Here is a 27,974-nt window from a genome sequence, read left to right on the forward strand (position 1 = left end):
TTGACCATGACTGAAAATGACTACACAGCAGCAAGCCCTGTAGGAGAGAGAAAACCTATCCAAAATGAGATCAGAGGATTCTTTTCTGGTTTCTGTTCTTTCTGTGTGTTACTGGTCAAAGATGACTATCTGTTGCTTCTATTCCTCTTTTCTAATACAAACTGTTGTCAGAGAGACTAGATACAGTAGCACAGGCTTACCTCAAGGCATAGCAAGCATCTGCCAAAGTCTTGTGGATATCAGATACCAGAGGAAAAGAGGGTCAGATGAGACAATTCCAAGTTTGAACATAGTAGGTTGATTAAAGGTTATGGGAAAATGTCTTGATTAAATCACTTAAGCTTTGGGTCAAGTAAAATGTTTGCCTGCTAATTTTCCTGCTGTTGTCCTCTACTACAGATACAATACCAGGGAGACAATGCATGGCTTCCTGCTTCTTCCTTCTTCGACAATTTGATGATGTCTTGATTTACCTCAATTCTGTCAAGGTTAGTATAGCACTTTCAGAATAGACATGTATAAGAAACTGCTTATAGCTAATGCTTGGGGGAGGATAAGACATCCTTATAGTCGGTTATTCTTTTCATTTACATAGTAGAAAGGGAATTTGAGGTCAAGGAAAAACTGGTTTTATATAAACTCATTACATTGAATAGAGCTAGGCTTTATACTGATTTCAGCTAAGTCCTCAAGGACATGAAGAATGTAAGCAGTCCTCACTTTTAGTTTTTGGTTCTATGAGTCTATAATCTATAGAATCTATAATTTCTACAAATTAAGATGAGTCCTTAAAAACATCTTTTAAAATGAGTCATATTTTCCCTATAAAACCAGATGATATTAGGGTTTCATTCCTTGTGAAGGACTCAGTATTATAAGAATCCTAGAAGTAACCAACAGTGTACCACAAAAATAAAACTACACCCATAGTACAAGGATAGGTCAGTAAAGTGAATATAAGCTGCTTTAGGAACATGAACCAAAGTGCTGTCAGTGTTTTATTACAGAAACTATAAGCACTGTGGATTTAGACATATTATATGGAGTAATGCACACATTATATATAAATATGAGAAAATAGAAGAAAATTAAAATTCACCTTAATTATTGGCTTACTGTCAGCCTCTTGAATGACTTAAACATTAAAAATTCAACCATAAAGTAGATAAGAATATATTATAAACACTTCAGTGTACTTTAGTGTCTACATACAGAACAAAAAGTAAAACTCTTTAATAAATTTGACCTATCTAAACCTAAGTTAACATCTAATTAAAAGTAATTTAGAGGGTCTTTTTCTATAATTCCAAAACTAGAATGGGCTGCTTCAGGGAGTAATGAGTTCTACACAATTCTGGTGTTCTGGCAGAGGCTGAAAAAAGTTGGAGATTTTTTTAAAGGGATTCATATATAAAGAAAGAGGTTGAACTAGTTGGATAAGGGTTATCTTTTCCAGCTCTAAATTCTTTGGTCCTGTCCAGTTCTCTTCTGACAAAGTTAGTCATTTACTTATCTATATATTTGAAGTTCTCTCTAAGAATTTTAATCATATGATAAATTAATTTTAATTATTATAAGAAATTCTCAAGAGAAAGTCACCACTTCTATCCGTTTTTTGTTCTTCATCTCTTACAGATGATGGCTTTAATGACACCTTTAATAACACCAAAAGGAGACTTAAGAATGGGGGAGGGGTTGAATGGATATTGAGGCATGATAAGAAAGGCAATTACACTCCTTTGCCTTATTGTGCATTAGGAGGCAGGGGTTTACAGGTTGATATGAGCCTTAGGACTTTTTTTTTTAAGCACTAGGGAACTAGATTAGCATCTCCTGCTCCATAGTCCCTGCTTTCCCAGAGTTTCTATGAATTACCACCTAGCTTCTGCAGTAGAAAATAAAACACAGAAGTTTATTAGGCAACAAAAAACTGACTATATTTTGAAGCTTATACCACTGGAAAATCTTTTCAGCTTCTACACATCACTTTTGACCTCCATATGATCCTTTTTGTCATTTCTTATCTTTACAGAGTAGTCTTGCCTCATTGGTACCTTTTATTTAGATTATTAGATATTTAGATTAATGTCTATGTACTGCCATACCAGAAATTTTAGAGCATTACTCTCTCCTTTATATTCAATTAGATGCTGGGCCCTTAGTGATTCTGTTTTGCAATATCTCTCAATTAGTGCCTACATCCCTTCTTTCTCTCTTCTTCCCAGCTCCCTGAGTTACCTGAAGCTTCAGAGACATTAACAACCTGTTCACAAAACTCTTGTTTTATTTCCCATCCTTATACCTCAGAGTATCAGTGTATCTCTCCACAGCCTCAAGCTTTCACCCACGCAAATAATGAATAGCTTTTTAGAAGACAGCTACCACCCATAACCTAGTTATCCTGTCCTTGTCCACAAGCACAACATTTATGAATGCCTACTGTCTGCATGGATCTAATACTGTAAAACAGGTATAACAGCTCACTACTGTGAAGGAATTTTCAATCCAATTAGGAAGCTAGGACCTAAAAAATTAAGTAGAAATATAGCACATGAACATGCCAAAGCGTGACATTCAGTGTCACAGATGTTCATTGTGGGTGAGGACATTTAGGAAGAACTGGGCTTCGAGGCAGACAGCCTTTCTTACCTAAGAAGTTCAGAGGAGGGGAAGAGCATTGGAAACAAGAATGAAGCAATGAATAGACCTGTTTTTCTGGTTTAAAAGGATGATGTGATGAAGTTGTAAACAGGTGAAAGATAGAAGTGGAGAAGTAATTTCCTCCAAATTGTTAAGGATCTTGAATGTCTGGTTGAGGTAGCTGACAATTTTCCTGTAGGCAGTGGAGTAGCCCTGAAGATTTTGGAGTTAAGGGGAGGAGTGGGGGCAGGTAGGTAGCAGAGTAAAAATGGTATTTAGGGAACCAGATGTGAAAGTAATATGTAGGATGGCTAGATGGGTTGAGGAGAGGTTAGAACAAGAAAATCAGTTTGAGTTTGAGGCTTAGGACTTCTTTTTTTTTAAACACTAGGGAACTAGACTAGCATCTCCTGCTCCATAGTCCCTGCTTTCCCAGAGTTTCTATGAATTACCACCTAGCTTCTGTAGTAGAAAATAAAACACAGGAGTATATTAGGCAACAAAAAACTGACTATATTTTATATATATATATAATATATATATATATATTAGCATCAATCAATCAGCAAGTATTTATTAAGCATTTACTACATGCTAGGCACTGTATTAAGTGCTGGGAATACAAAGAAAGACAAAAACACAGTCCCTACTGCCCTCAAGTTGCTGATATTCCAGTGGGGGAGATAACATGCATAAAATTGTATATACAAGAAACATTCTGTGTAAATGGAAGGGAATCTCAGAGAAAAGACACTGAGGGTGTGTGACAGGGACAGGGGAGGGCTATGCAAGGCAGAGGGGTGGGAAAGTCCTTCAGCAGAAGGCGAGCTTTGAGCTGAATCTTGACAGAAGCTAGGTGAGATTGTTGCAGTAGTACAGGCATGAGGCAGTGAGGACTTAGTGGTGGCATTGAGAAGGAATAGGAAGAGAAGAATAAGTAAGTTGTGTAATGAATATTACAAAAAAAAATGACAGGATGAGCACTGGGAAGAGGGAGTTGGATATCAAGAGTAATTCATTTTCCAGCCTGGATCACTGGGGGAATGCCTCAGAGGTGCTTCATGAATTCATAAATATGCTCTTTTTCTATTACTTTTCATAACTTATTCTGACACTTCATTCAATATAATAATGCTCTGAATTATCTGTGCTTGGACTGTTTTTCAGAGTTATTTCTACAATGATGACACCTTTAACTTTAATTATGCACAAGCCAAAGCTGCCACAGGAAACACCAGTGAGGGTGAGGAGGTAGGTATCTGCTTTTCAAAAGCATTATTTTAATGGACAACCACAATTCCAGAGAACTCATGATGAAACTTGCCACCCATCACCAGATAGAGAGGTGATGGACTTGGTGTAGATTGAGGCTTATTTTGTCTTATTTTGTTTTGGACATTACTGATGAGGGAATTTGTTTTGTTTGACTATTCACATTTGTAATAGGTTTTGTTTTTCTTGCTTTCTCAATGAGTGGAGGGGAAAAGGGAGAAAATGTAAAGCTTAAGATAAAATTGAATTTAAAAAAGAAAGAAAATATATGAGAAAAAAGCACTATGTTCTGAATACCTATATAATTCTGCCTTTCAGTTGGATTAGACTAGTTTCCCTAACTTATTCTTCATTCTTCCCCCATCTGTTTATTCCCTGAGGCATTTTCCAATACTTAGAGCATCTCTTTCTTGTCTCTACTTGTTGAAATCTCTTCCTTCAAGTTGCAGGTATCGCCTTCTCCATGAAGCCTTTACTAATTTCCCAGCTAAAAGTTATTCTGCTATTTTCATATTTTCCTCAAGAACTTTGTCTGGATCTTTCCTTAGCCTCATTACAATCTGAATAGTATACATATTCAGTACGTGTAGTGCTGAACACAGTAGATTGTAAAACCTTCAGATGATAGATCAAAAACGTTCAGTTAAACTGAATTCTGAATAAAGCAATCCAGCTACCTCTGAAGAGTTTATAAATTTATTACAAGAGTAGTTTTATCTACCTCATTTTCATAGTGTCAAGCAACTTTCCTTATCAACAGTCATGTAAGAGTTGCACTCTTGATAAAGCATTAGTGATCATTTGGCATTTGGCACACTCATAATGTGGCTATTTTCATGTGGTTGCTGGGAGAAACACCCTGTATAAAATGAGGTTGCAGGTACCGTAGAAATGGCCCTGTTGTGTTCTTTGAAGCTAGTAAAGCAATCCAATTTTCTCTGTGAGAAATAAAATATATCATTTTCTCAAAAGTAGGACAAGACCTATTCTTGGAAAACTTTAGCACATTTTGCAAAATGTATTCAACCGACTCAGCAGTACTCCAATGAAGGAAACATTCAACAATTTAAGTCAAAAGTCTACTTTGAAAACTAGATTCTCAAACTTTTTAAAAAAAGATTATTAGGCAATACTAGTCACTTAGCCCTGGGATACTGAAAACATTACTACTTCCTACTGCAGACGAAAATGAAAATAGCTGTCACAACTAAGTCCTATAGGAGATGCCTATAGCCTCTCCTGAACTTATTTAATTATATCTATAATACAATTCTTAATAAGCTTTATTAACTAGTTTCCTAACCCTCAGCATATCTGGAGGAAGGTACAGGCTTAAACAGACCAGAGACTAAACAGTAACTATGAAAAGTGATGGCCAATGGCCTATTAGCTCACATAGAGAGAGGGAAAAACACAAAAAAGAATAAAATCACATAACTATATATGTGTGTGTGTGTGTGTGTACATAATTTTATCATGAAGGTTCAGAATGATAATCTTGAATCGTCAAGCAGAGATATTATTTTCATTTTCTATTTAAGAAGCTAAAGAATACAGAATACATGTCAGAGAGATTGCCATAAAAATGGTTAAAGTAGAATTTGGTAACTACAAGGGGTTAAACTTCAGTTATCTGAAGCAAGTCACTTATGTGGAACATTTCTTAATTTATTGTAAACATGATTATTAGGTATTACTTTTGTCCTCTTGATTTTTGTCTCCCTAGTCAGCTTTAGGATATCTTTGGTCACTTTCAGTCTCACACTCTAAACCAAGGATTACCTAGGTTATATGGGGTATGCTTTCCCCTAGGGAATGTGTAAAACTTGTGAAGGGGCATCTGGGAAATATTTGGTAAAAAAATATATATATATATATATATATATATATATATATATATATATATACTTTCCTATCTTTTTATTTCATATGTGCATATCCATGGTAAACTCTAAACTTTATTTCCTTTCCTGTTGAATAGAGGATGTAGGAAGATTTCTTGAAAGTCAGCAGGTCAGGAAACAAAGAAAGTTGAAAATCCTTGCTGTAAACCATTTAACTCATCACCTCTCCTCCGTCATTTTCCCTGAGCAGCTCTTGGATTCTGGTGATAGAAAACAGTATAGCATCTCAAAACAAAGCAGGCTGATGGGGGCTTATCTATCTTTGTTGGAAATGCATCCTGGTTTTCATCCTGGCTTTTTCCCCTCAGGTGTTCCTTTTGATCCAGAGTGAGAAGATGAAAAATGACTACATTTACCTCAGTTGGTTAGCACGATGCTGTGAGTTATTTCCTCTTTTAAATGTAACACAGGAGCCCTCTTGTTCAGCTTGTTCATATTATGTAACCTTTCAGCTGACAGGCCCTCTGGCCATCTTCTACTTGTGTTTTTCTTTGGGTTGTGTAGTTTGAACTTCTTGAAGCAAGCGATTGACAAGTGATACTTAGAGTTTAAGTTGATTTGAACAGGTGGCCTTGTAAGCCAGTCTTCTCAGCAAAGGCACTGACCAATATTATGCCCTTTTATTTGAGGTGCTGAGAATAGCAATAGCTTGGAAGTCAGGATATCTGCTAATTCCTTTGTGATCCTGGGCAGCTCATTGAAACTATTTAGATATAAAATGGGAGGAGGTGTGACTCTTCCCTAAAATTCTACTACCCCAAATAGAAGATAAACTCCTTAAGGAAAGGAATTGTTTGTTTTTTGTTTTTGTAGCCCCAGTACCTAGCATTGCACCTCGTAGTCAGTCTTAGTAAATGTTTGTTGAATTGAAGCTTTATTCTGTTTTAGATTTCAGAGTTGGCCATTGAATCCTCCTGTCCTGCCAAAGGGTGTAAAGCCTCAATTTGTAATATCCCTTGCCATTTTAGCACTTATGAGATTAAACTGTTCCTAGCAGTTAATTGCTTTTTTTTTTTTTTTGCTTTTTGGAGGGCAATTGGGGTTAAGTGACTTGCCCAAGGTCACACAGCTAGTTTTTTGTGTGTGTTAAGTGTCTGAGGTCGGATTTGAACTCAGGTTCTCTTGACTCCAGGGCCGGTGCTCTATTCACTGCACCACGTAGCCGCCCCTAATTGCTAATTTTTACCATAATGAATGGATTCCTGAAAATTCCATTGGAAAGGGTGAAAAATGCCTCTCAAAAATAGCCACTATGTAGCCTGCACATGCCTCTATTTTCCATAAGATAGTGATCCTGCATTGGTAAAATGAAAGAAATGTTTACTGTCTATATTATCAACCTGCTTATTCACCAGTCATTGGCAGAAGCTGATAAATAAGCAGGTCATTATAGGGAAGAAAGAAATAAGGCACTTTGTTAGGGCCTTCTGAAGAAGAAATTGGTAAAACTTGGGACTTTAAATAGCGGGCATTACTTTTTATCAAAAGATCATCACAAGTTTTCTTTATAGTGATAAAAGAACCACTGCTTTTCTTATCCCTCTTTAGTTTACAGTTCTCAGAGCTAGCCAAGTGACACAAAGAGAAGAAGAGAGAAGGCAGACCAGTAGGGCCTTGTGAAAGTTTTAAAAAAAACACTATCTAGAGAAGTAAACTTTAGGAAAATGAGGGAACCACACCCCAATATTATATAGGGAAGGGAATATAGCTAGTTGAATGACTCTTAGGACATGGCGTAATCTGTAGTTCAGATAATCTGAATGTAATTGAGAGCTGATTATACTCTTTTTTTTTTTTTAAAGCAATCGGGGTTAAGTAACTTGCTCAAGGTTACATGGCCAGTTATTTCTGGGTGTGGTGCTGAGTATCTGAGCCCGGGATTCGATCTCCAGGTCATTCCAACACTGGAGCCAGTGCTCTTACTCACTGTGCTACCTGGACGCCCCTGATTATACTCTTAAGAACTTAAGCATTTGAAAATGAAGGGGAAAAAACACATAAAGCTAAACTGGTAAATATTTATAATCATACTCCTACAGCTAGAAAGGGTCAGCTTAGTGGCACAGTGGATAAAGTACCAGGCATGAATTCAAATCTGGCTTCAGACACTTATGTATGACCCTGGGCAAGTCATTTAACTTTGCTTCAGTTTCCTCATCTATAAAATGAGCTAGATGAGAAAATGTCAAACCACTCCAGTCTCTTTGCCAAGAAAATCCCAGATGGGGTCACAAAGAGTTAGACACGATTGAAAAATGACTGAACAATAGCAACTAGAAGAGACTTTAGAAATCCAGGATTTTTTTGTGTCAAGGACTCCTTTGGCAGCCTGATGAAGCTTATGTTCATGGGCTAGAATCATGTTTTTAAATGCATGAAAATAGAGGATTACAAGTGAAACCACTAATTTTTTTTTTTTTGCTTTTTTGGAGGGCAGGTGGGGTTAAGTGACTTGCCCAAGGTCAGATGGCTAGTAAGTGTCAAGTGTCTGAGGTCAGACTTGAACTCAGGTCCTCCTGACTCCAGGACCTTTGCTCTGTTACTGAGCCACCTAGCTGCCCCATGAAACCACTAATATCGAAATATAGTTATCAAAGAAATTTTTAAATCCTTGTTAAGTCTAGGTTATGGACCCTTGCATCTAGTACAAATCTCTCAATTTCTATGTGAGGAAACAACAAAGGTCAAGAGAGGTTCCCAAGACCATACAATAAGTTGTAGAGCTATTACTAGAAAATAAATCTTATGGCCCAAAGTGCATCACACCTTCTATTTAGACCAGAAGTTCCCAAACTTATTTGGCCTACCCCGGCCCCTTTTAAAAAAAAATTACTCAGTGCCTCCCTGGAAATCTACTTTCTTTAACCTTTTAACAGTTTCTGAAATTTGCATAGTTTCAAAAAAATATATAATTTTGAAATGACACATCTTAAATTTAGTAAATTGTAAATTTGTGGGATTTTTTCCTGCATAGAAATTTTGATGATGCAATATTGCATCATGTAGCCATATAGTATTGTATTGTAAACAAGTCATTACACACTGAAATTCCTGCCAATGCATGCTGGACTTCCCGACAATGTGCAACCGGCTCGCCCACTTTGCGAACAAATGTTCAAATAAACTGTAATGTCAGGCACTTTCATTGATGTTTGCTTTAGTGAATAAAAACACAATGTTTTAGATTTTTTTCTTTTAATTATTTTTTAGTATGGATATGGAAATTGAGGAAAAATGATGTGATTTAAAAAATATAGTAAAAGCAGAGTAAAGGTGAGAAGGATGAAAGAATTGTTCCTGATTAAGAAAGGGAATGAAAACTGCAGTAGTTTTCTTACAGGATACACTTTCTCCTCTGAGCTACTTCCCAGAATAATCCCAGGACTAGTAGCACACAGAAATTCTTCCCAAAGTAGTTAAATATATTACAAAGCTCTGAGTATGATCTATGCATTTAGAGAAATATTGACTAAATGTATTTGTTAAAGTGGGGTTTGACCAATATTTCCTTCTGCCTAGTTAGGAATAGCTTCTTAAGGAAAGTGGATGCTGAACTGAGGATGTGTTATAGTTTGATTGGGACAAGTGGAAATGAAACACAAAAAAGATAATCACAGCCTACAAGGAACTGTGTGTGTAGAGGCATATTGCACAATGAGGTAGAAAAGGGGCAAACCATTTGTGGATTTAAAGGAGATCATTAAAGATCTTAACTTAAATGGATTTCTTTCCTCTGGAGGAATAGGATACACATATTTAAAGGAAAAAGATTTATGTTTAAGACTGACTTATAAGTACATTTTTAAGCAGAGGAGAATACTGGTAAATACTGATATAGGGCACTCTGTGTTTTAGTGAAAGAAGTAAAGTGCACATTACTTTCTCTCTGTGTGTATATGTATGCATACATATATGTAAACATACATAAATGTACACACATATATAAATACATATATATGCAAGCACATAGTCCCAAATGTCTTAGTGCAGCTTTAAGCTTTAACAGATTAAAATCCATATTTAACTTTAATTGCTTTTTAAATGCACTAAAACTTTTGGGACATTATGTGTACTCATATATGAGAGACATGACAAAATCCATGGTATGAAAAATTGTTTCATAAAGGGATTTATATACTTTTCAAAGCATAAATTGTGCTTATTTTGGCAGATATTATGAATAAAAAACCAAGACTAGCCTGGGAGCTCTATCTGAAGATGGAAACATCAGGGGAGTCCTTCAGTCTTTTACAGCTCATTGCTAATGACTGCTATAAGGTGAATTTCTTTCTCCAGGCTAAATTGAAGGGAAAATTGGGGATAAATGTTACTGCATTGTTCCAAGTACAAGGTAATATTTTTTAGATGATAATGTTTAAAAAATTAGATTGGCTTTGTATTCACAAATGTGGAGAGGAAGAAGAATGTGACATCCCAGGTTTTTCCTCTTCGAAAAGTCACTCACTTCTTAACTGCTAACATTCTGGCTTCTGATCCTACAGCTGATCCTTCCTTACTGAAATGACCTCTCAGAGTTACCAACAATCTTTTAGCTGTTTAGTCAAGTGTTAGGTGATTTTTAAAATCAGGTCTTTGTCTCCTCTGCAGCTTTTGATAATGTTGACTGTTCTCTGTTTCTGAGTTACCTCTTCCCTTGGCTTCATAACATGGCTTTCTGCTTCAGCCTGTATGATAGACTGTTTCTTTTGCATCTCCTTTGTTGCATCATAGTCCATTTCCAGTCTGTTAAGTATTGCTATCACCCAAGACTCTGTTCTCTCCTATCCCTCCTTAGTTGCCATGGGTGCAACCATCATCTCTGCATTGAGGATTCCCAGATCTATAGATCCAGTACTAACATTTCTTCTGAACTCTAGGATGCTTTGTTGGCATCTTAAACTTTAAATATGTCCAAAATAGAATTCATCTCTCCCATTATGTCTACTGCTTCAGATTTACTGGAGTTTTTTGTGGGAACTCCCAAATTCTCAGTCAGCCAGGTCTGGAACTTTGGAGTCATCCTTAACTCTTCCTTCTCCCTCACACTCCATGTTTAGTCAGTTGACAAGTTTTGTCAGCTCACCCTCTGTATTTTTCTACTCTGCCAACCATCCTTGATTAGGCACTTATCAGCTGCCTTAACTATTTTAATAGTCTCCTAATTCAGCTCCCTGTTCTCTCTTCTCTTCATTCCAACCTCCAAAGAAGTGGCAAAATAATCTTCCAAAGACACAGGTCTGACCTTGTGGCATTGCTGCTTAGCAACCTTATGGAACTTTGGCAAAATACAGACTCCTTAACCTGGCATCTAAAGCCCTCCACAATCTGGCCTTAACTTTACATTCCTCTCCTTCACCCCATGTTTCAGCCAGGGCAGTCTATGAACTGTTCCTCACACTTAGCATTGTATCTGCTCCCATGCATTGGCACAGTCTGTGTGCCATTACATGAATGCATTTCCTCCTCAATTTCATATCCCAGGATCCTCGTTTTCCTTCAGGGTTCACCTCAGGTACTGCCTTCTGCATGAAGCTTTCCCAAATTCCCCTCATTGTTAATGCATTATTTTCCTTCTCAAATTCCCATGAATTTACTTCTCTGTTGCATGTTTCATATAGGCGTTTCATTCCCCAGGAAAATGGAAGCTCCCTGAAGGCAGGGACTATTTTGTTTTTGTCCTTGTATCTCCAGTATCAATCACAATGCCTTGTACATGTGCATGCTTATTTATTTGTTTTATTGAATCAACAAGGTTTCCAGGTAAATAGGTTTAGGGGACACGAAGGAGGTTTGTAGGCAGAGGAGAAAAAGCCAGTGGAGACAATGAAAGCACAGATTTAAGAGAAAGTGGGAATGATTGTGGAGCTAGATCCCAGAGGGAATAAGAGAGGATAGGGATAATGGCTAGCCTCGGCAAGTAAGAGAGCCATCCCTTCTTTAGAAGCAGGAGGAATAAAGGAAAGGATGCCTAAAGATATAAAAAGATGTTGAGCTACAGAAGAAGGAAGTTAAGAAAGTTCAAATTAAATTACTTCAGTATTCTCTTTAAGTAAAGCAAGAGTCAAGGTCATCTGCTAGAAATGAACCTAAGTGAGAGTAGAGTTAGGTCCTGGTGAAAAAAATATAAGCAACTACTCCAGAAAATAGTATGAGGAATCAAGAAGACTTTAATTTCTGTGCATATGCTCCTAAGTATAACAAAATCAGTGCAAGGCTTCCAAGGTTCCCACAGCATTTGATAACTGTTCAAGGAGTACTCTAGCAGTATACTGTTGATAACCATTATTTTGTGTATACATTGATAGTAGCCCAATGCCTTGAAAACTGTGTTTCCATAACTGAACACTAAGGAGAGGATCCAAGGGGGAAAAAAGATATTGATTTACTAACCACTTCTGTGAACAGGAGACTAATAGACTAAGTGTCTGTGGGAAATTTGGTATCTTAAAATTGCAACCTCATGCATGCAAGGTAGAAAGTAAAATTTTATCTTAGAAAACTAGTGCTTACTATGCCAAAATTTTGATTTTTTTCCTTTTGATAAAATGTATATAGACCTGAAGCAATTCTGCTTCTGACAGGAAAGAATGAAGCATATAAATGTCATTACCTGCCTATCTAATTCATAAAATTCCTCCTTTTCAAAAAAAAATCGCTCTTTGTAGACAGACTTGGCTTTCAGGTTATCACTTTAATGCTTTTTTGTTTGTATTTTGTTCAGATGGGCCAGTTTTACTATTCAGCCAAAGCCTTTGATGTCCTGGAAAGATTGGATCCCAATCCTGAATACTGGGAAGGCAAGCGGGGTGCCTGTGTGGGCATTTTCCAAATGATATTAGCTGGCAGAGAACCCAAGTACGTAATCTACTTCTCTGTTCACTTTAAGCTTATAAAGTCATTACTCATAATATGAAAAATTGGGCTAATACACCAAACAGGCATATCGCTTTTACAGTTATGTTTAGAAAAAGAATTGTGTCCATGTGATTAACAAGACCAATTAAATAACTTCAGGTTTGTAGAAATAGCTTCAACATTTCCGTAAATTTTACATGACTAGGTCTTACAGGTCATAGTGTTTGCACTGCAAAGAGGTTGGGAGGCCCTACTAAAGATTGCCTCTTGCTGTCTGAACTGTGAGTACCCCAGAAAGGGCAGGATTGACACCTACTGCTTTACCTCTCCAAGCCAGAGCAAGTGAAAAAAGGACTGGTGGCACATGTGAGAGCAGGATGTGGAAATTGACATTTTTTTTCCTTAAATATCATTTCTTCAGAGAGACCCTTCGGGAAGTGTTGCATCTACTGAGAAGCACTGGTAATACCCAGGTAGAGTACATAATTCGCATCATGAAGAAGTGGGCCAAAGAAAACAGAGTTCCTGTGTGAGATGGTGCCATCATGATCATCATAGTCAAGTTCAAGGGAACCAGATATCTCCTTGGGAGAAAAAAAGAAGTTTAGTTTTCATGTGGAGGGCAAGATGGATAATATCTTTATGGATATTTTCTTCCTGTGTTCAACTGTCCTGAAGATCAATGAACCACATGCTTAGACTGAGCTTTCTGACTGAGCAGAGTGCCATAGTGTACATTATGGCCCCTGTGTAATCATAATAGCAATAATACCTTAGACTTTATTGGTGCCTTTCAAAGAACTCAAATCACTCTGTGTAACATAAACTTATTTTAAAGAGAAAGTATGGGCTACTTTCTATCTCTATCACAGTAAAGTTCCATGGTACTGTCTCCTTACTGCAATAACTTCTGGCTTGTAGGTCATTGATGCTCAAGGATGACCATCACTTGATCATCTGATCTTATGGCCACTCACATTTTATCATCTGCTTGATATCACATCGAAAGCTTTATAAATGAAACATCACTGGCGTCTGGAAGAGCAGTGTCTACAAGTTACTGCATTAAGTTTTGAGTGACAATGGGCTCCTTCATGGAGCCCAAACATGATAGATAACTTAGTTCCATACAAATCACTCTTTTAAGAGATTGAATTTCTAGTGGCTATGTGTAACAGAGGAGAAAGATCAATAATGTATTTTTAAAGAAGTATGCACTTCTAGGAGACTCTTGAGTCCAGCACCTCTAAAAATATTCAGGAAACAAAATTTACGCATTTCCTTACTACCCCCATATAGTTTAAACAACAAAGATGCCTTTACATCAAGTCTTTATACTATTTTGTAGCCATCCCATTTAACTAATATCATTTCATAAAAGTAGTATATCAAAGATGTTTATATATATATAGTCTTATTATTTTAGCAATTTGATTTGAGTCATGGTTTGCTGATTGTATAGACCTCTATAGTGAGAATACCCTAATGGATGAATTCTGGAGGTATGGTAAGTGTTTTAGGACTTCTCATGCCTCATATTCCTAAGCCAACACAGAGCAGGATGAGACAGTCCCTAGGCTTATACCCCAGAGCCAAAATCCAAAGGAAATGAGTAGGATGAAGCCAAGAAGGCAAGACTTGAAAGGAGCTCTTAATTAGCTCTCTGTGACAGCCAGAATAGAGGAAGGTATCAAGCTCCCTCCATCAGTAGGGGACTTAGGGAGGAAGGACCCACTCCATTCCCAGCTCCCCACCAAACCCCCATCTTCCTACCCTGGCTCCAGTGTGGATGGGAACATGCTAGCAGTAAGAGCTCTTGGCTGCCAGGGAGATAGATAACAAGAGCACTCACTTCAGACCTCCACCCCCGGAGGTACAGCCACACTTCTCTATAGGGCTTGCATGCAGCTTCTTTTAACTTTAGCATCATTGTGGCTTCTGCTGTATTGAGTCAATTCTGATTACCCATGAAAATAAATGGGTTCTTCTAATTCACCTTAATTTTAAAGAATTAAGCTACATATGTCATATAATGAAGCACCTTTTCTATCATATTGTGTCTAATTTTTGAAAACTAGTCTCACCATTCAAGGCTCTATCCAGAGCACATCTGGACAGAATTTGAATGTAATTTTTGGTTACTTTTCTAATCCTTACCTCACTTGAATGTTAGGAAACATTTAAGACTACGTGAAAGATTTAAGTGGAATCTTTTTTTGTAACTCTTAGAAATGAGTTTTGTCTTCCAGTCAATAGCTGATTGCTTAAAATTTTCCCAGGTGTTTTTCTTGCTTGAGTGGCTTGTTTATTGATGGCAAACCCACATAAGAGTATATCTAAGGGATTAGCTCAGATTGTCTCTTTTAAAATACTTTTTATTATATATTTTTTTTTCAGGGACACATGCCCCAAAAAAAAGTTCCAAATTAAAAAAAATTTTTTTTAAAGAAATGCTGAGGCTTAAAAATGTTAACACTAATTCAAAGGAAGATTTGCATAAGTGAACCATTCAGTTTTGTTACTACTAAGGATAGTAACTTGTGAAATGGTTTGGAAAATTCTAGAAAAAGGACTGTGGCAAATTGGGCAACCATTGTTTCTATCTGTGATCACATGAGGAAAGTATAGTTGCCCAGGCTCAGGAATATAGTATAATATTTGCAGCATATAATAATCAGAATATTACATATCAGTGTACAGATATTGTAGCATATTCAAATAGAAAAGGGAAATCTTTCAATTATTTTTGTACTTTGAAGAGATTATTGCGTCCCACTGTAATATGTCTTAATTAAAGTTCATTGTTTGATTTCTATTTTAGTATTTTTATTGGGTCTATTGAGAATGGGGGACTGAGTATATGATCATTGGTTGTCTCTCTTCCTAGGCTGCACACTAAGGGAAGAGCCTGAGCATTACATAATTAGTTCTTGTGGGTCTAGAAAAAGTTTTGTGACTTGGTTAAGTTATAGTCTTAATGTTAGTGGTTATTCCACTTTAAAAAGTAACTGAAGGGGTTTTTTTCACTGGGATTGGGGTATGGTAGGTATGTAACGGGGTTAATCAGTGTGGCAGAATTCTCTGCAGGTCAAGGAAGGTCCTGCACCTTCAATAAGTTGCAGTGTTGGTTTCATTGGCTATTGTACACTGTATGGCTTAGATCTTGTCTCTCATACTTCAACCTTCAACCCATTTGTGTTCAAATCTGGAATTTGGACATTTTGGCTCGAGGCCTACAGGTAGCATTGGAGAGATGTGTAGAAGACAGAATCAAGATGATGGGATATCTGGAAGAAGCATAGCAAGTTCTGCTTTACTCCAACCCTTCCAAACAGATCTGAAAAATGCTCCGTTCCAAACCCTGATGGGAAAACTCAAGAAAAAGTCACAGTGAATCATTCTTTCAGCATAGGGAGAGAGATCAGTATGTGGACTCTAGGGATGGGATCTCACTAGAAGTGTGCCACACAGAGCAACGCAGTGCAGGATAAAGGCCACATACCCAGGCAAAAGTAAGTCCCAAATCCATCTTGGGACATCTCAATAGGAATAGGTGCCAACTGGCAACTTTGTCATTTACTACCGAGTTCCAGGTCATAAATTCATGGCAGATTGAGAATAGTACCTAAGTATAGGGATGGCATTCCAGAGTAAAGAGTGTTCAGGGGCCTTACCCTGTGTTACTTGTGAGGATCAAGTTAAGGAACAATGAATAGGAGTGCGTCTCAGATCCCAGAAGGAAAGCCAGGTCTCATCCAGCTTCTGGCCCGCTCTGAAGTCTGTAGAGGAATGACCATGGCAGAAATTCCATTTCAAAGGGGAACCTACAGTTCTATCACTCAGAACTAACAGAACTTCCCAACTGGCTTGTGGATGCTGAGTACAGTGACAGTTTTCTGTTGCTCAGATCCACACCCAAGTCAGGAACTTGCAGAGCTCAGATTAGAAGGGCAGCAATCAGACTTTGCCTTGGATCAGACCACTATGGGGGCACTGAAAGCTTGCAGATCCCCAGCCTGTGATGTCTCAGATCTTAGAATAACACAACAATCAAGACCTGAAAACCTGGGCAACAGGATCAGCCCACTTTCCCTCTTGAAATGTGTAGAGCCTGGCCCTAAGATCAAGTCCAAAGCCAGGAAGCAGACTAGGAGAATGAGTAAACAAAAAAAGAATCCCACTTCTTTCCATGGTGGTGACTTTTTCCAACACTTGGGAGTCCCCATTGCCTTCTTGTTCCATGGAGACACATTCTTATGGTATCTCACTCCTAGTACCAACTGTGAGAGATTGTAGGTGAGGTACCAAGAACGTAAATGCCCACAGACCACATCTAGGCAGTTTATTACTTACATTGACGGTCAATTTGTGGACTTGATGTTGGTTGCATTTGTTAGAAAATATGTGTTTGTCTTTTTTTTAAAAGCAATTGGGGTTAAGTAACATGCTCAAGGTTACACGGCCAGTTATTTTGTGTGGGTGTTAAGTATCTGAGGCTGGAACCGATCCCAGGTCTCCCGACTCTGGGGCCAGCACTGTTACTTACTGCGCCACCTAGCCGCCCCAGAAAGTAAGGTTTTTATTTGGTAGGGAGGGGTATAGGATTAGGAAAGGAAAAAAAGACAAATGATATGAAACCAAAAAAAAGAGGGCCATTATGTCACTTTTTTAAAAAAATGCAGAGAGAACAGGACAAAGTTTGGAAGGAGATAAATACAAGCAGGACAGCTTTAAAACTGTTAAGTTATATTCTTTTAAAAAAATGGAAGATGTACTTAGAACTGTATTAGAGATTTGTGATTTCATGTACAATTGTCTTGATATGTTATATTTGGAAATGTTCATATTTATTGATGCTTATTAAATTCATAATAATTTAAAAAAAATTTTTTAAAAGTTCTCTGAGGGCATTGAGAGGTTAAGGGATCAGCCACAGTCCTTAATCTCTTCATCATGTTCCCACTGAAACCTTGGATTTTGCCAGTGGAACTTGGAGATCTGCTAGGTGAACATTCACCTTGCCAGGAACCAGGCTTTGACATCACTTCCTAGCCACCATTTCCGGAGGCACTCCCTCTTCCACCCTACATACATACTCCCAGCTCCCTTTTGTTGTTTTCTTCCATTAGATTGGAAGCTCCTCGAGGACAAGGACTTTCTTACCTTTTTTGTATCCCTCATACTTAGAACTGTTCCTGGCACATAGGAAGTGCTTAATCAATACTTTATTCCTCATTCCCCTCATTCACATAGTATATGTTAGAGGGAGGACTTGAACCCAAGTCTTCCTGACTGGGAAGCCAGCTCTCTACCCACTCTTCCTTGCTTCCTTTACAGAGGAACAACATTCCATTTCATTCTCTATGTTAATTTTGGACCCTGCCAACAAGTTGATCCTTTTAGTGCTGGCACTGCAGCCAAAATATAGGTTTGGCATTAAGGCATACTTAGTAGCCTGTAGTTGGGAATAGTGGCCCGTCCTTTTAAGAAGGAGACTGACTTGTCCTAGCGAAACTAGGTTGGGTGTTTCAGTAGATCGCCACCTGGTGTGTAATTATGCTATTGCACTCTCACTAGATTTTTTAGTTTATTATTTATTTTAAATATTTTTTCTCACCCTCTGGGAAAGCAAGTGAAATGATATCAATCATACATCATGTGAAATCATGCACAAATCATTTCTATTTTAGCCATATTGCAAAAAAAAAGTTGTAATTCAGTTTGCTCTCAGAGTTCATCAGTTCTCTCTCTGGAGGTAGATAGCATTTTTACATCATAAGTCCTTTGGAACTGCCCTGGATCATTGTATAGATTGGAGGAACCAAGTCTTTCACAGTTGACCATCTCCTGGTTCTTCTCACTTGACTTTGCATCTATTCATATAGATCTTTCCATGTTTTTTTTTTTTTCCTGGAACTGTCCCCCCCCCATCATTTCTTATAACACAATAGCACTCCATCATAATCACATGACACAACTTGTTCAGTCATTCCCCAATGGAAGGGCATCCCCTCAATTTCCAATTCTTTGCCACCACAAAAAGAGCTGCAATAAACATTTTTGTACATGTAGGTCCTTTTCCATTTTTTAAGTCTGAGATACAGACCTAGTAGTTGTATTTCTGGGTCAGAGGATATGAACAGTGTTATAACCCTTTGGGCATGGTTCCAAATTATTATCTAGAATGATTAGACTAGTTCATAACTCCACCAACAGTTTATTAGTGTACCTATTTTCTCTCATCCCCTCCAGTGTTTGTCATTTCTGATGTGTCTCTCACTACATCTTAACCTGAATAGGCAGAGAAACTTATCACGAGATGATTGCTACTATTATACTCTGCCTAAGAAATATGCTTAAGGTCGGCAGCACTTGAGCCACTTAATATAAAGGCCTTCATATGGGTTGTGTCACAAGGATTACATCATTAAAAGAGAAGTTTGAAAGAGATGTCAATTTCAGAGGGGCTCATTAGATAGGCTGGGTTTCAGATAACTGAAGATCATGGTGGAAAGGTTGGAGTCAGAGGACCTGTGCTCAACTTCTTGTTCTGTCACTTTGTGACACCTTGGATACACACTCATTTTTACTCTGTGAGCCTCAATTCCTCATCTGTTCAATGGGAGGACTGAGCTAACCTCTCTTCCTTTGAGGTTCACTCAACCCACATTTACCAGCTAATCAAGATTCTAGTTATCTACTTACCTCCAGGACATTCTCCTTTCCTCAGTGAGTTTTCATGCCTGGCTCACAGTCTTTCCTTCCTAACTCCGACCCTCATGTTAGGGGACTTCAACATATATACTGATACTCCTTCAAACACCCAAACCTCTCAGTTCCTCAACTTACTCATTTCCCATGATCTCCTTCACCCTACCACAGCTACACAGGGAGATGGTCATATCCTTGGTCTTGCCATCACCTAGAAGTGTTTCACTACTATGTTCAGGAACTCTGAAATTCCCTTATCTGATCACAATCTATTGTCACTTCACTTCTTCCTCTGCCTCACAACTCCAAACCCTCTTCTTTATCCTGAGACCTTCAGTTCTTCCCTTTCAGTTCTTTTTCACTGCCCTTCCCTCCTCTAACTCCTATACTCTCCTCCCTCAATTAGACCCCTGGGTGAACCAGTTCAATGCTACACAGTGCTTTTCTCTTGAATCCTTCACCCACTTATCCTATTAAGGTCTTGCCCTTTCACACCTCAGCCTTGGATTACTCCCATTATCTGTTGCCTTTGTTCCTACTCACATGATGTAGAAAAAAATATCACAAAACTGCATTGGTCTATTTCAAATTTATGTTACACAGTCTCACCTGTGGACTCACTGAGAATCAAGGCAATCCTTTTAGACTTCATCACAGTACCTTTTTCTAAATCATTGTATCCTTTCTCAAACTTTCCATGCTTTCTTCTCCCTTACCTTTTTAGCTGAGAATCTTGCCTTATATTTTGCTGGAAAAAAAAACAGGTCATTTAACAAGAGCTCCCTCTTATCCCTTCCTCTTCATTTCTTATGAATAAGTGGCTCTTTCTGACAAAGCTAACCTCTCTCCATGAACATCCTGTCTTCTTCAGTAGATTGCCCCTTCTCTCTTAAATCACTCCCTGTCTGTTGGTTGTTTTCTATTGCCTACAAATACACCTGTGTCTTTCTCATCTTCAAAAGCCCTCACTTGATATGTCCATACCCGCAAGCTGTTGTACCATATCTATCATCTCTGTTATGATTAAATTCCTTGAGAAAACCAACTATAATTGGTCCTTCCACTTCCCTTCTCATCCTATCTGTCATTTTCCACAGTCTGGTTTTCAGTCTCATCTTTCAACCCAAACTGCTGATTCCGAAGTGATCAGTGATCCCTTAATCACCAATGGCCTTTTCTCAATCCTCTTCCTTCTTGACCTCTCTGCAGCCTTTGACATTGTAGATTACCAGCTTCTTGGTATTCTCTTCTATATTTTCTTGACAGCACTCTCTCTGTTCTTCTTCTGCCTATTTGACCACGTTTTCTCCTTTGTGGGATCTTCATCCAGGTCATGGCCACTAACCATGGGGGTCAAATGAAATAACTGTTCTAAAGCCCTGAGCACAATGTCTGGCACACAGAGGGTACTTAATAAAGGCTTGTTCCCATCCCCCGCTAGTCTGTCCAGGGCCCTCTCCTCTTTTCCTCTCTGTCTTGTTTTGCTTGGTGATCTCATCAATTCCCCATCCAATTATTATCTCTACGCTGATTATGCCAGTCCACATTTGTCAGTGCCTACCTACTATGTGCCAGGCACTGTCCTAAGCACTAGACATACAATTAATAAGGAAAGACAGTCCCTACCTTTAAGGAGATCACAATCTAATAGGGGGAGACAACATAGAAAAGGAGGTAGGAAAGGAGGGAAAACCAAGGCGTGTCTTGTTTCATGGAATTGAAAAAAATCAGGTAGGGAAAGAGATACAGAGTGAAGGGAACCCAAAAGTCCAATGTCTGCTCTCAAAAAAGGCTTATAATCAAAAGACATATTATTGTTCTGTACCTACTAGCTACATGACCTTAGATGAGTTCCGTGACCTCTACAATTTCTCATCTATAAATGTGGAGATAATAAAAGATACCACCTATCTTATCAAGTTCTTAAAAGAAAAGGACTTTGTAAACATTAAAGTGCTAATATAAATGTGAATTACTGTCAGCTTTAATGACTGTGTCATCATACTGACACTTGGTATCAGAACACTAAATCGAAGGAGAGAAGGGAAGGTAGTAGCATTAAAGGGGATTAGAAAAGGCTTCTTCTAGAAGACAGGATTTTAGCTGGGACTTAAAGGAAGCTAGGAAGTCTTGGAGATAGAGATGAGGAGGGAGAGAATTCCAGGGATAGGAAACAGCCAAAGAATATTTCTAGAGCTAATAAATGGAGTGTCTTGTGGGAGGGAAAGCAAGGTAGTCAGTGCTGCTGGATTTTAGAGAACATGGAGACTAGTGTATAAGAAGATTGACAGAGAAAAAGGGTAATATACAAGAGGTATTGAGAAGATAGAATTGACAATTTATTGACAGATTGGATTGGAGGGTGACATCTAGGTTGCAAGCCTAGGGTGACTGATGAGAGGATGGTGATGCCCTCAAAGTAATATGAAAATTAGGAAAAGGAGAGGGCTTTGGGGGAACCTGAGTTCTAATGGAGGGAGACTAGGTTACTTGTCTTCATACCCTTCCAGCTCATTTAATCCTCACCCTGTTAGGCTGAAGATGGCTGATTTTACTTGTACCTTGTGCTGTGACTCATGTCTAGGGTCTTTTCAAACGGGTGGCATAAAAAACTGAACTGTATACATTATGAAGCAGGTATGGGAATACTCTTTCACCTATTAGGAAAAAAACACAATAGAGGTGGTCCAAACCCAAGCTTAGGCTTAGCTCTAGGCAGGACATGAACTCATGGCCAGTCCTTTCCCATCCCTCACTGGAAGTCTTACATGATGCCACTTTCAGAGTCAAAGAGAGACTAGCCTGGAATCTGTCTCTTCTTTTTACTGACACAGGACCCTGTTCCCCTGCCTCAATCACAGAACCCAAACCAGATGGTTAGGTAATGGGAAAAGCCACTACCAACTTGGATGCTCTGCCTCCCTTGTCTTATCCCTTTGCCCTCTCCCCTGGTCCTGTCACAGAACTATAATACCAGAAAATAGGAAGAGCCACCATTATTAGAGTATACTCTATCTTCTTCTCCCCTAGCCCCCTTTCCTTACTTCCCTGGCTAGGCTTTTCCAAAACCCATCAGCAATGGCCAGGCATGAAAAATACACTACTCCTTTATCTTCCCTGTTGCCTGGGCTGCTTGACTGATCATACATTTTGAATGAGATGGAAATCAGCACCTCCATTTCTTTTGATGAGGTAGAGAACCACCAGGTCTTACCATCTAATGTGCACCATCTTCTAAGATCCTCTAGCACTTATCATGTGCCTCTAGGCCCTACAGATCCCCAGTACTGTCATCTAAACTACTTAAGTAACTTACAAACTTCCGGACCTTAGCATCTGCATTCCAGGTGAATGCTTAGGACTTATAGGTCTTTACATACCTCAGGAAATGTAACTTTCTTTTATGTGTTGTCTCTCCCAATCAAAGTGTGAGCAGGAAATTGTCTAGATTTTTCTGTTTTTATCTCCATGCTTATGGAGATAAACTTGATATATGTTCTTTACATATAGCAAGTAATTGATAAATACTTTTTAATTTATTTAATTCATCCATTTGTAAGGTGGGAGAGGACCATGGGACCATTCAAGTTTTGGTGTTTTTATAACAAAACAAAAAATACTTTTATCACTGGGTTATCACATGGCCAGAAGCAGGCCCCATAAATTCCACATAGTCAATTGGAAGTAGAAATGGTCATTCTAAGTATATTGAGTGGTTCTGCATGGCACTCTTCCAGGGTTCTAGAGATAACTTTGAGGGGTTTGGGTTTTATTCTCTAATGCCATTGATTTGAGTCCCCCACCAATGTGCCTCCCCCCCCCCAAGATTATCAGTTCAAAAACATCTAGCCATGTCAGTCTGAAGTAGCTTTAATACAGAGGCATTTACTAAGGAAAAACAATATAAAACATTTACCCAAAGTTCTATGATATGCTTTGCCACAAGAACTTAGATAGTACAGAGACAACTTAGAGCTTCCATTCATGGAGTACTCAAGAAGTTTTGTTTAGATAAAACGTATTCTCTTTGTTGTGCTCCTTGGTAGAGCTTTGAGTCTAGTTTCTCCTTGGTTTTAGATCAGACATCTTATCTGATGTCATTTCACTTCATCAAATGTCTTTCAAAGACTTTTGCATTTGGTCTAAGTCAGGGATTCTTAACCTGGGATCCTTGAGTTTATTTTTTTTAATATTTTGATAACTGTATTTCAATATAACTTTTCCTTCTTAATATTTGTATTTTATTTTATGCATTTAAAAACATTATTCTGAGAAGAGCATTCACCAGACTGCCAAAGAGAGAGTCCACAACACAAAGAAATTTAAGAACTCCTTTCTAAGTTTTTTATTGACTGATTAAACTATGTTCCCATCTAGTTAAGATATTAAGCTAAAACCTGAGTGAGGTGGTTTCAAATTAATGCTTACATAAGTGCCCTCTATGAGATAGCCACTAGAGGCCAATTCAACTTGCTATATTCTTAATACATTCGTTGCCTATTTAAACTTTGTAGGCCTTTACCAATATGGTCCTACAATTTCTTATTCTGAAAACTTATATTACCTTTTATGTATTGTAATGCCATGCACAGAAGATTTCCGGAAGAACTGCTACTGTGAACAGCCTTTTTTAAGGTTCTGATTACTCAGTATAGTGATCATTCTATTTATTCCATAACAAAAGCAAAATATACATGGAAAATCAAGGTACAGCATTCACAATATTATAACTTATTACAGAAAATCACAATATAATATTCACAACATAGTCTCAAAGTAAAATAGTCACTCTTAAGTTAACTCAATCAGTCACTTATCAGTAGTTTCAAAGTACAATAGTCAAAGTCTTCCACTCATGGGGCAAAGTCTTGATTAACTTAGTCAGTCACTTATCAGTAACAATATCTCAAAGCACTCAAAGTACAAATCAGTCACTTATTCAGCAAAGTCTTACTAAGTATCATATACAAAACCCTCCACCCCTTAGGTCACTAGTAAACTATAATTCCATAATTACTCATTACCCAAGGAAAGGTCTTTTCATCTTGACTTGGGGCCTGTTCTCAGATTCCCTGGATCCCCTTCCATCATCCCAGATTCTACCTGGATTCACCAGACTGTCACCTGGGTTCAATGGCAGACAGCTCCCAGTTCCTTCACTTCCAGCTCTCTGGGCAGGTCCAGGGAATTCAAGGCTCAACCAAGCCACAAACAAAGTCTCAGCATCCCAGTCATGCTTCAGTCACCTGGGCTCCTGGCTCCTGGGCTCTAGGGCTCCTGGATCCAGATTCCAGGATCCTGGGCTCCGGGGCTCCTGGCTCTGGAGTTCTCAGGAGTCAGTTCTCCATTCTTCTGTAGTTGCTCTACCACCAGATCTCAGTTTCAAAGAAATTCTGACTGTGCCTCTCTGGGGCTTTTCTTATATACACAGTATTAGCTACTTCCTTCAGCCAACCCCTTCCTGTTATGTGAGTAACAGGAGACAGGAGTTCATACCTTCTGTTTCCCCAACAGAGGCTTGATCAGTTAGTAAGTGCTAAGTAACTGCTACTTTTGCTAACACAAAGGGATCTTCAAATTCAAAATTACATTACCATTACAGGTATTTATATTATCATATTTGTTGCTCACCAAAAGACAATTTCATTGGTATAGGACAAAACTGTAAAACACAGGACAGGAGCATATTTCAGCCTCAACAAGATTAAAATTTAGTTGGGAAATATTTAACAAAATAAATAAAAATATAATAGAACACAGTTAATATGTGGTTTTCTATTTTCTAAGTCAATATGTAGCCAGCAGGGATCCTTATGTAAGGTTTAGTTTAGTGGGCCCCATTTCTATTTGAGTTTGACATCACTAGTTTAGGAAATTCTTTTTTTTTTTTTTGGATCTTTTTTTTTGGAGGGGGAAGGCAGGGCAATTGAGGTTAAGTGACTTGCCCAAGGTCACAAGGCTAATAAGTGTTAAGTGTCTGAGGTAGGATTTGAACTTGGGTCCTCCTGACTCCAGGGATGGTGCTCTGTTCACTGCTCCACTTTAACCACTCCTGGGGTGTAACAGTAACTTGTTTTGAATTTGAAGATCCCTTTGTGTTGGCAAAGATAGCAGGTACTTAGAGCTTAGTAATTGATCAAACCTCTGTTGGGGAAACAGAATGTCTGAACTCCTGTTTCCTGTTGCTGACATAACAGGAAGGGGTTGGTTGAAACAGGAAGTAGCTAATGCTGTGTATATAAGAAAAGCCCCAGAGAGGCACAGTCAGAATTTCTTGGGACCAGCATCTGGTGGCAGAGCAGCTACAGAAAAGAGAATGGAGAACAATGCCAGAATTTCCTGAGAACTTGTGGTTGTGGAGCTTCTTCTGAACAGAAGCCCATTAACCCAGTTGACAGAAGAGCCTAGGAGCCCAGGAACCCAAGTGACAGAGGAGCCCAGGAGAAGACTGAGGAAGCAGAAGACTGAGGAAGCATGACTGGGATGCTGAGACTTTGTCTGTTTATGGCTTGGTTGAGCCTTGAATTTCTGGGACCAGAAATTGAGGATCTGAGATGGACTGGACCCTGTGAACTTCAGCGTGGAGCAGGACCTACCCAGAGATCTGGACAAGGAACTGGGAGCTGTCTGCCATTGAACCCACGTGACAGTCTGGTGAATCCAGGTAGAATCTGGGACCATGGAAGGGGATTCAGGGTATCTGAGAACTGGTCCCAGTCAAGATGAAAAGACCTCTGGGTACTGAGTAATTATGAAATTATAATAATGAAATTATAATTTACTAGTGACCTAGGAGTGGAGGGTTTGTGTTTGATACTTAGTAATTAATTGCTGAAAAAGTGACTGAGTTAATCAAGACTTTGACTATTGTACTTTGAGATGATTGTTCTTGGTTCTAAATATTGTGACCACTTTGGTGAAAACTATGTGGCCATTTTAATGATAAGCTGTTGTGAATACTATATTGTGATTTTCTGTGATAAGTTGTAATATTGTGAATACAGTACCTTGATTTTCTGTGGATGTTTTGCTTTGATTTGTTATGGTTCACTATACTGTGTGATCAGAACCTTAAATGCTATTCACAGTAGCAGTCCTCTGGAAAGTTTCTGTGCATGGCATTACACCCCGACTCTGGGGCTGGTGCTCTTACTGACTGCGCCACCTGGACGCCCCTAGGAAATTCTTGAAATTCTAGCAACTTTCTCTACCAATGCAGAAATAGATAGTTCTAGGAGAAATAGCCAGCCATACTTCTTTCACTCTTCCAGCTACCTTTTCTACTTCTGCATGTTCTTTTTCTCTCTACTCTGCTCCACATTTCTGAGACCACTATCAAATCTGAGAACTGTGATCAAATCAGCCCTGCCACTGTTTCTGGATGAACTCCCCCTGTGGTCTCACTCACTATCCCTTTAGCTTTCAGTAACAAATTGTAGTCCTTAGCCAACACATTCCTTTGTTTCATTGTATGGTTTCATTCGTTAGAATGTAAGCTTAGCACAGTGCCTGACAATGCATTGTAAACACCCAATAAATGCCTGTGGACTCAACTTGCTTGAGAGCTCTTTTATGAGAACTCTTTGCTTTTGTATTTATATTCCCAGCACTTAAGCCCAGTACATGTCATATAGTAAATGCTTAATAGTCAAGTCGGGGAGCATTCATTTAGCTCCTACTACCTGCTAAGACAGCGCTAAGTCCTGGGGATATGCTTTTTCATTTACTCTACTACTCCATGCCACAAAAATTACTATCTCAGTTTTATATAGTGGGAAACTAAAGGTTCATAAAGGCTAACTGACTTGCCTGTAGTTAGCCAATAACAGAGACTGGACTTAACCCAGGTCGCTGATAAATTCAAGTCTAAGATTCTTACCACTACAGCTCAATACCTTCCTTCGTTCTAGGTGGACGATTGTGGGGAAAATCGCCTCAGACTGTTTCCTCCCACAGAACAATGAAACTGGGCAATCCAGGGCGGGGGTTATTCAGATTTTAGTTTGGCAAGTGGAAAGGAAGGGGAAATCATAGGGTTCACAGAACGAGCAGAAAGGAAGGGGTCATGGAGAACTACAGACAGGCTGGTAACCCACTACAACCCCCAGTGGACTGGGGATGCTCCAGGGAGCCAGTCTCCGTGCTGGAGCCAGCTCGAAAGCTGTTACGTAGTTAAAATTTCAGTTTGAGCATTTATACCTCGGAAAAAGGCAAAAGCTAATAAATGTGTCGAGAGCGATTTTTTTTTTCGTAGAGCTGGTTATTAAACATTTACCAGGACATCTCTGAATCACTCACAGATAAACCTCTTCTCTGCACCGGGGGCGCACAAGAGACAGAGTCTGAAGAACCCCTGCGGAAGCCTCCAGCGCCATTGCTGGCTCGTTCTCAGCTTGGTTTATAGGTATTAGACTAGGGCAATCAGCGACAAGCTCCTTCCTTCTTCACTGGTAGAGAGCCAGAGGAAAAGATCTTCCGGAAACTCGGAACCCTCCCCTTTTAAGGATCTCACCGCAGAAAGAGCCGGCAGCGTCTCTGTATCCACGGCAACACACCAGGCCTATACGTCACTTCCGCGGAGCTGTCCTGACT

General features: G+C 38.8%; 1 protein-coding gene across 2 annotated transcripts in view; it reads left to right on the forward strand.

Moving 5' to 3' along the window:
* Positions 1-15,486, forward strand: part of IFT56 (intraflagellar transport 56) — a 71,381-nt gene extending 55,895 nt beyond the window's left edge. For both annotated transcript variants that reach the window (XM_069087326.1, XM_069087325.1), the window contains exons 13-18: positions 400-488; positions 3,808-3,891; positions 6,125-6,194; positions 9,988-10,094; positions 12,538-12,671; positions 13,093-15,486. In XM_069087326.1, the coding sequence (XP_068943427.1) occupies positions 400-488; positions 3,808-3,891; positions 6,125-6,194; positions 9,988-10,094; positions 12,538-12,671; positions 13,093-13,204 (596 nt within the window). In that variant the 3' untranslated portion in view covers positions 13,205-15,486. The remainder of the gene's footprint in view (positions 1-399; positions 489-3,807; positions 3,892-6,124; positions 6,195-9,987; positions 10,095-12,537; positions 12,672-13,092) is intronic.
* Positions 15,487-27,974: the final 12,488 nt, after the last annotated feature.

The sequence above is a fragment of the Petaurus breviceps genome, unplaced genomic scaffold (assembly GCF_028583685.1).
Source record: "Petaurus breviceps papuanus isolate PSGF00001 unplaced genomic scaffold, PetGlider_PUasm1.0 181, whole genome shotgun sequence".
NCBI classification, from domain to species: domain Eukaryota; kingdom Metazoa; phylum Chordata; class Mammalia; order Diprotodontia; family Petauridae; genus Petaurus; species Petaurus breviceps.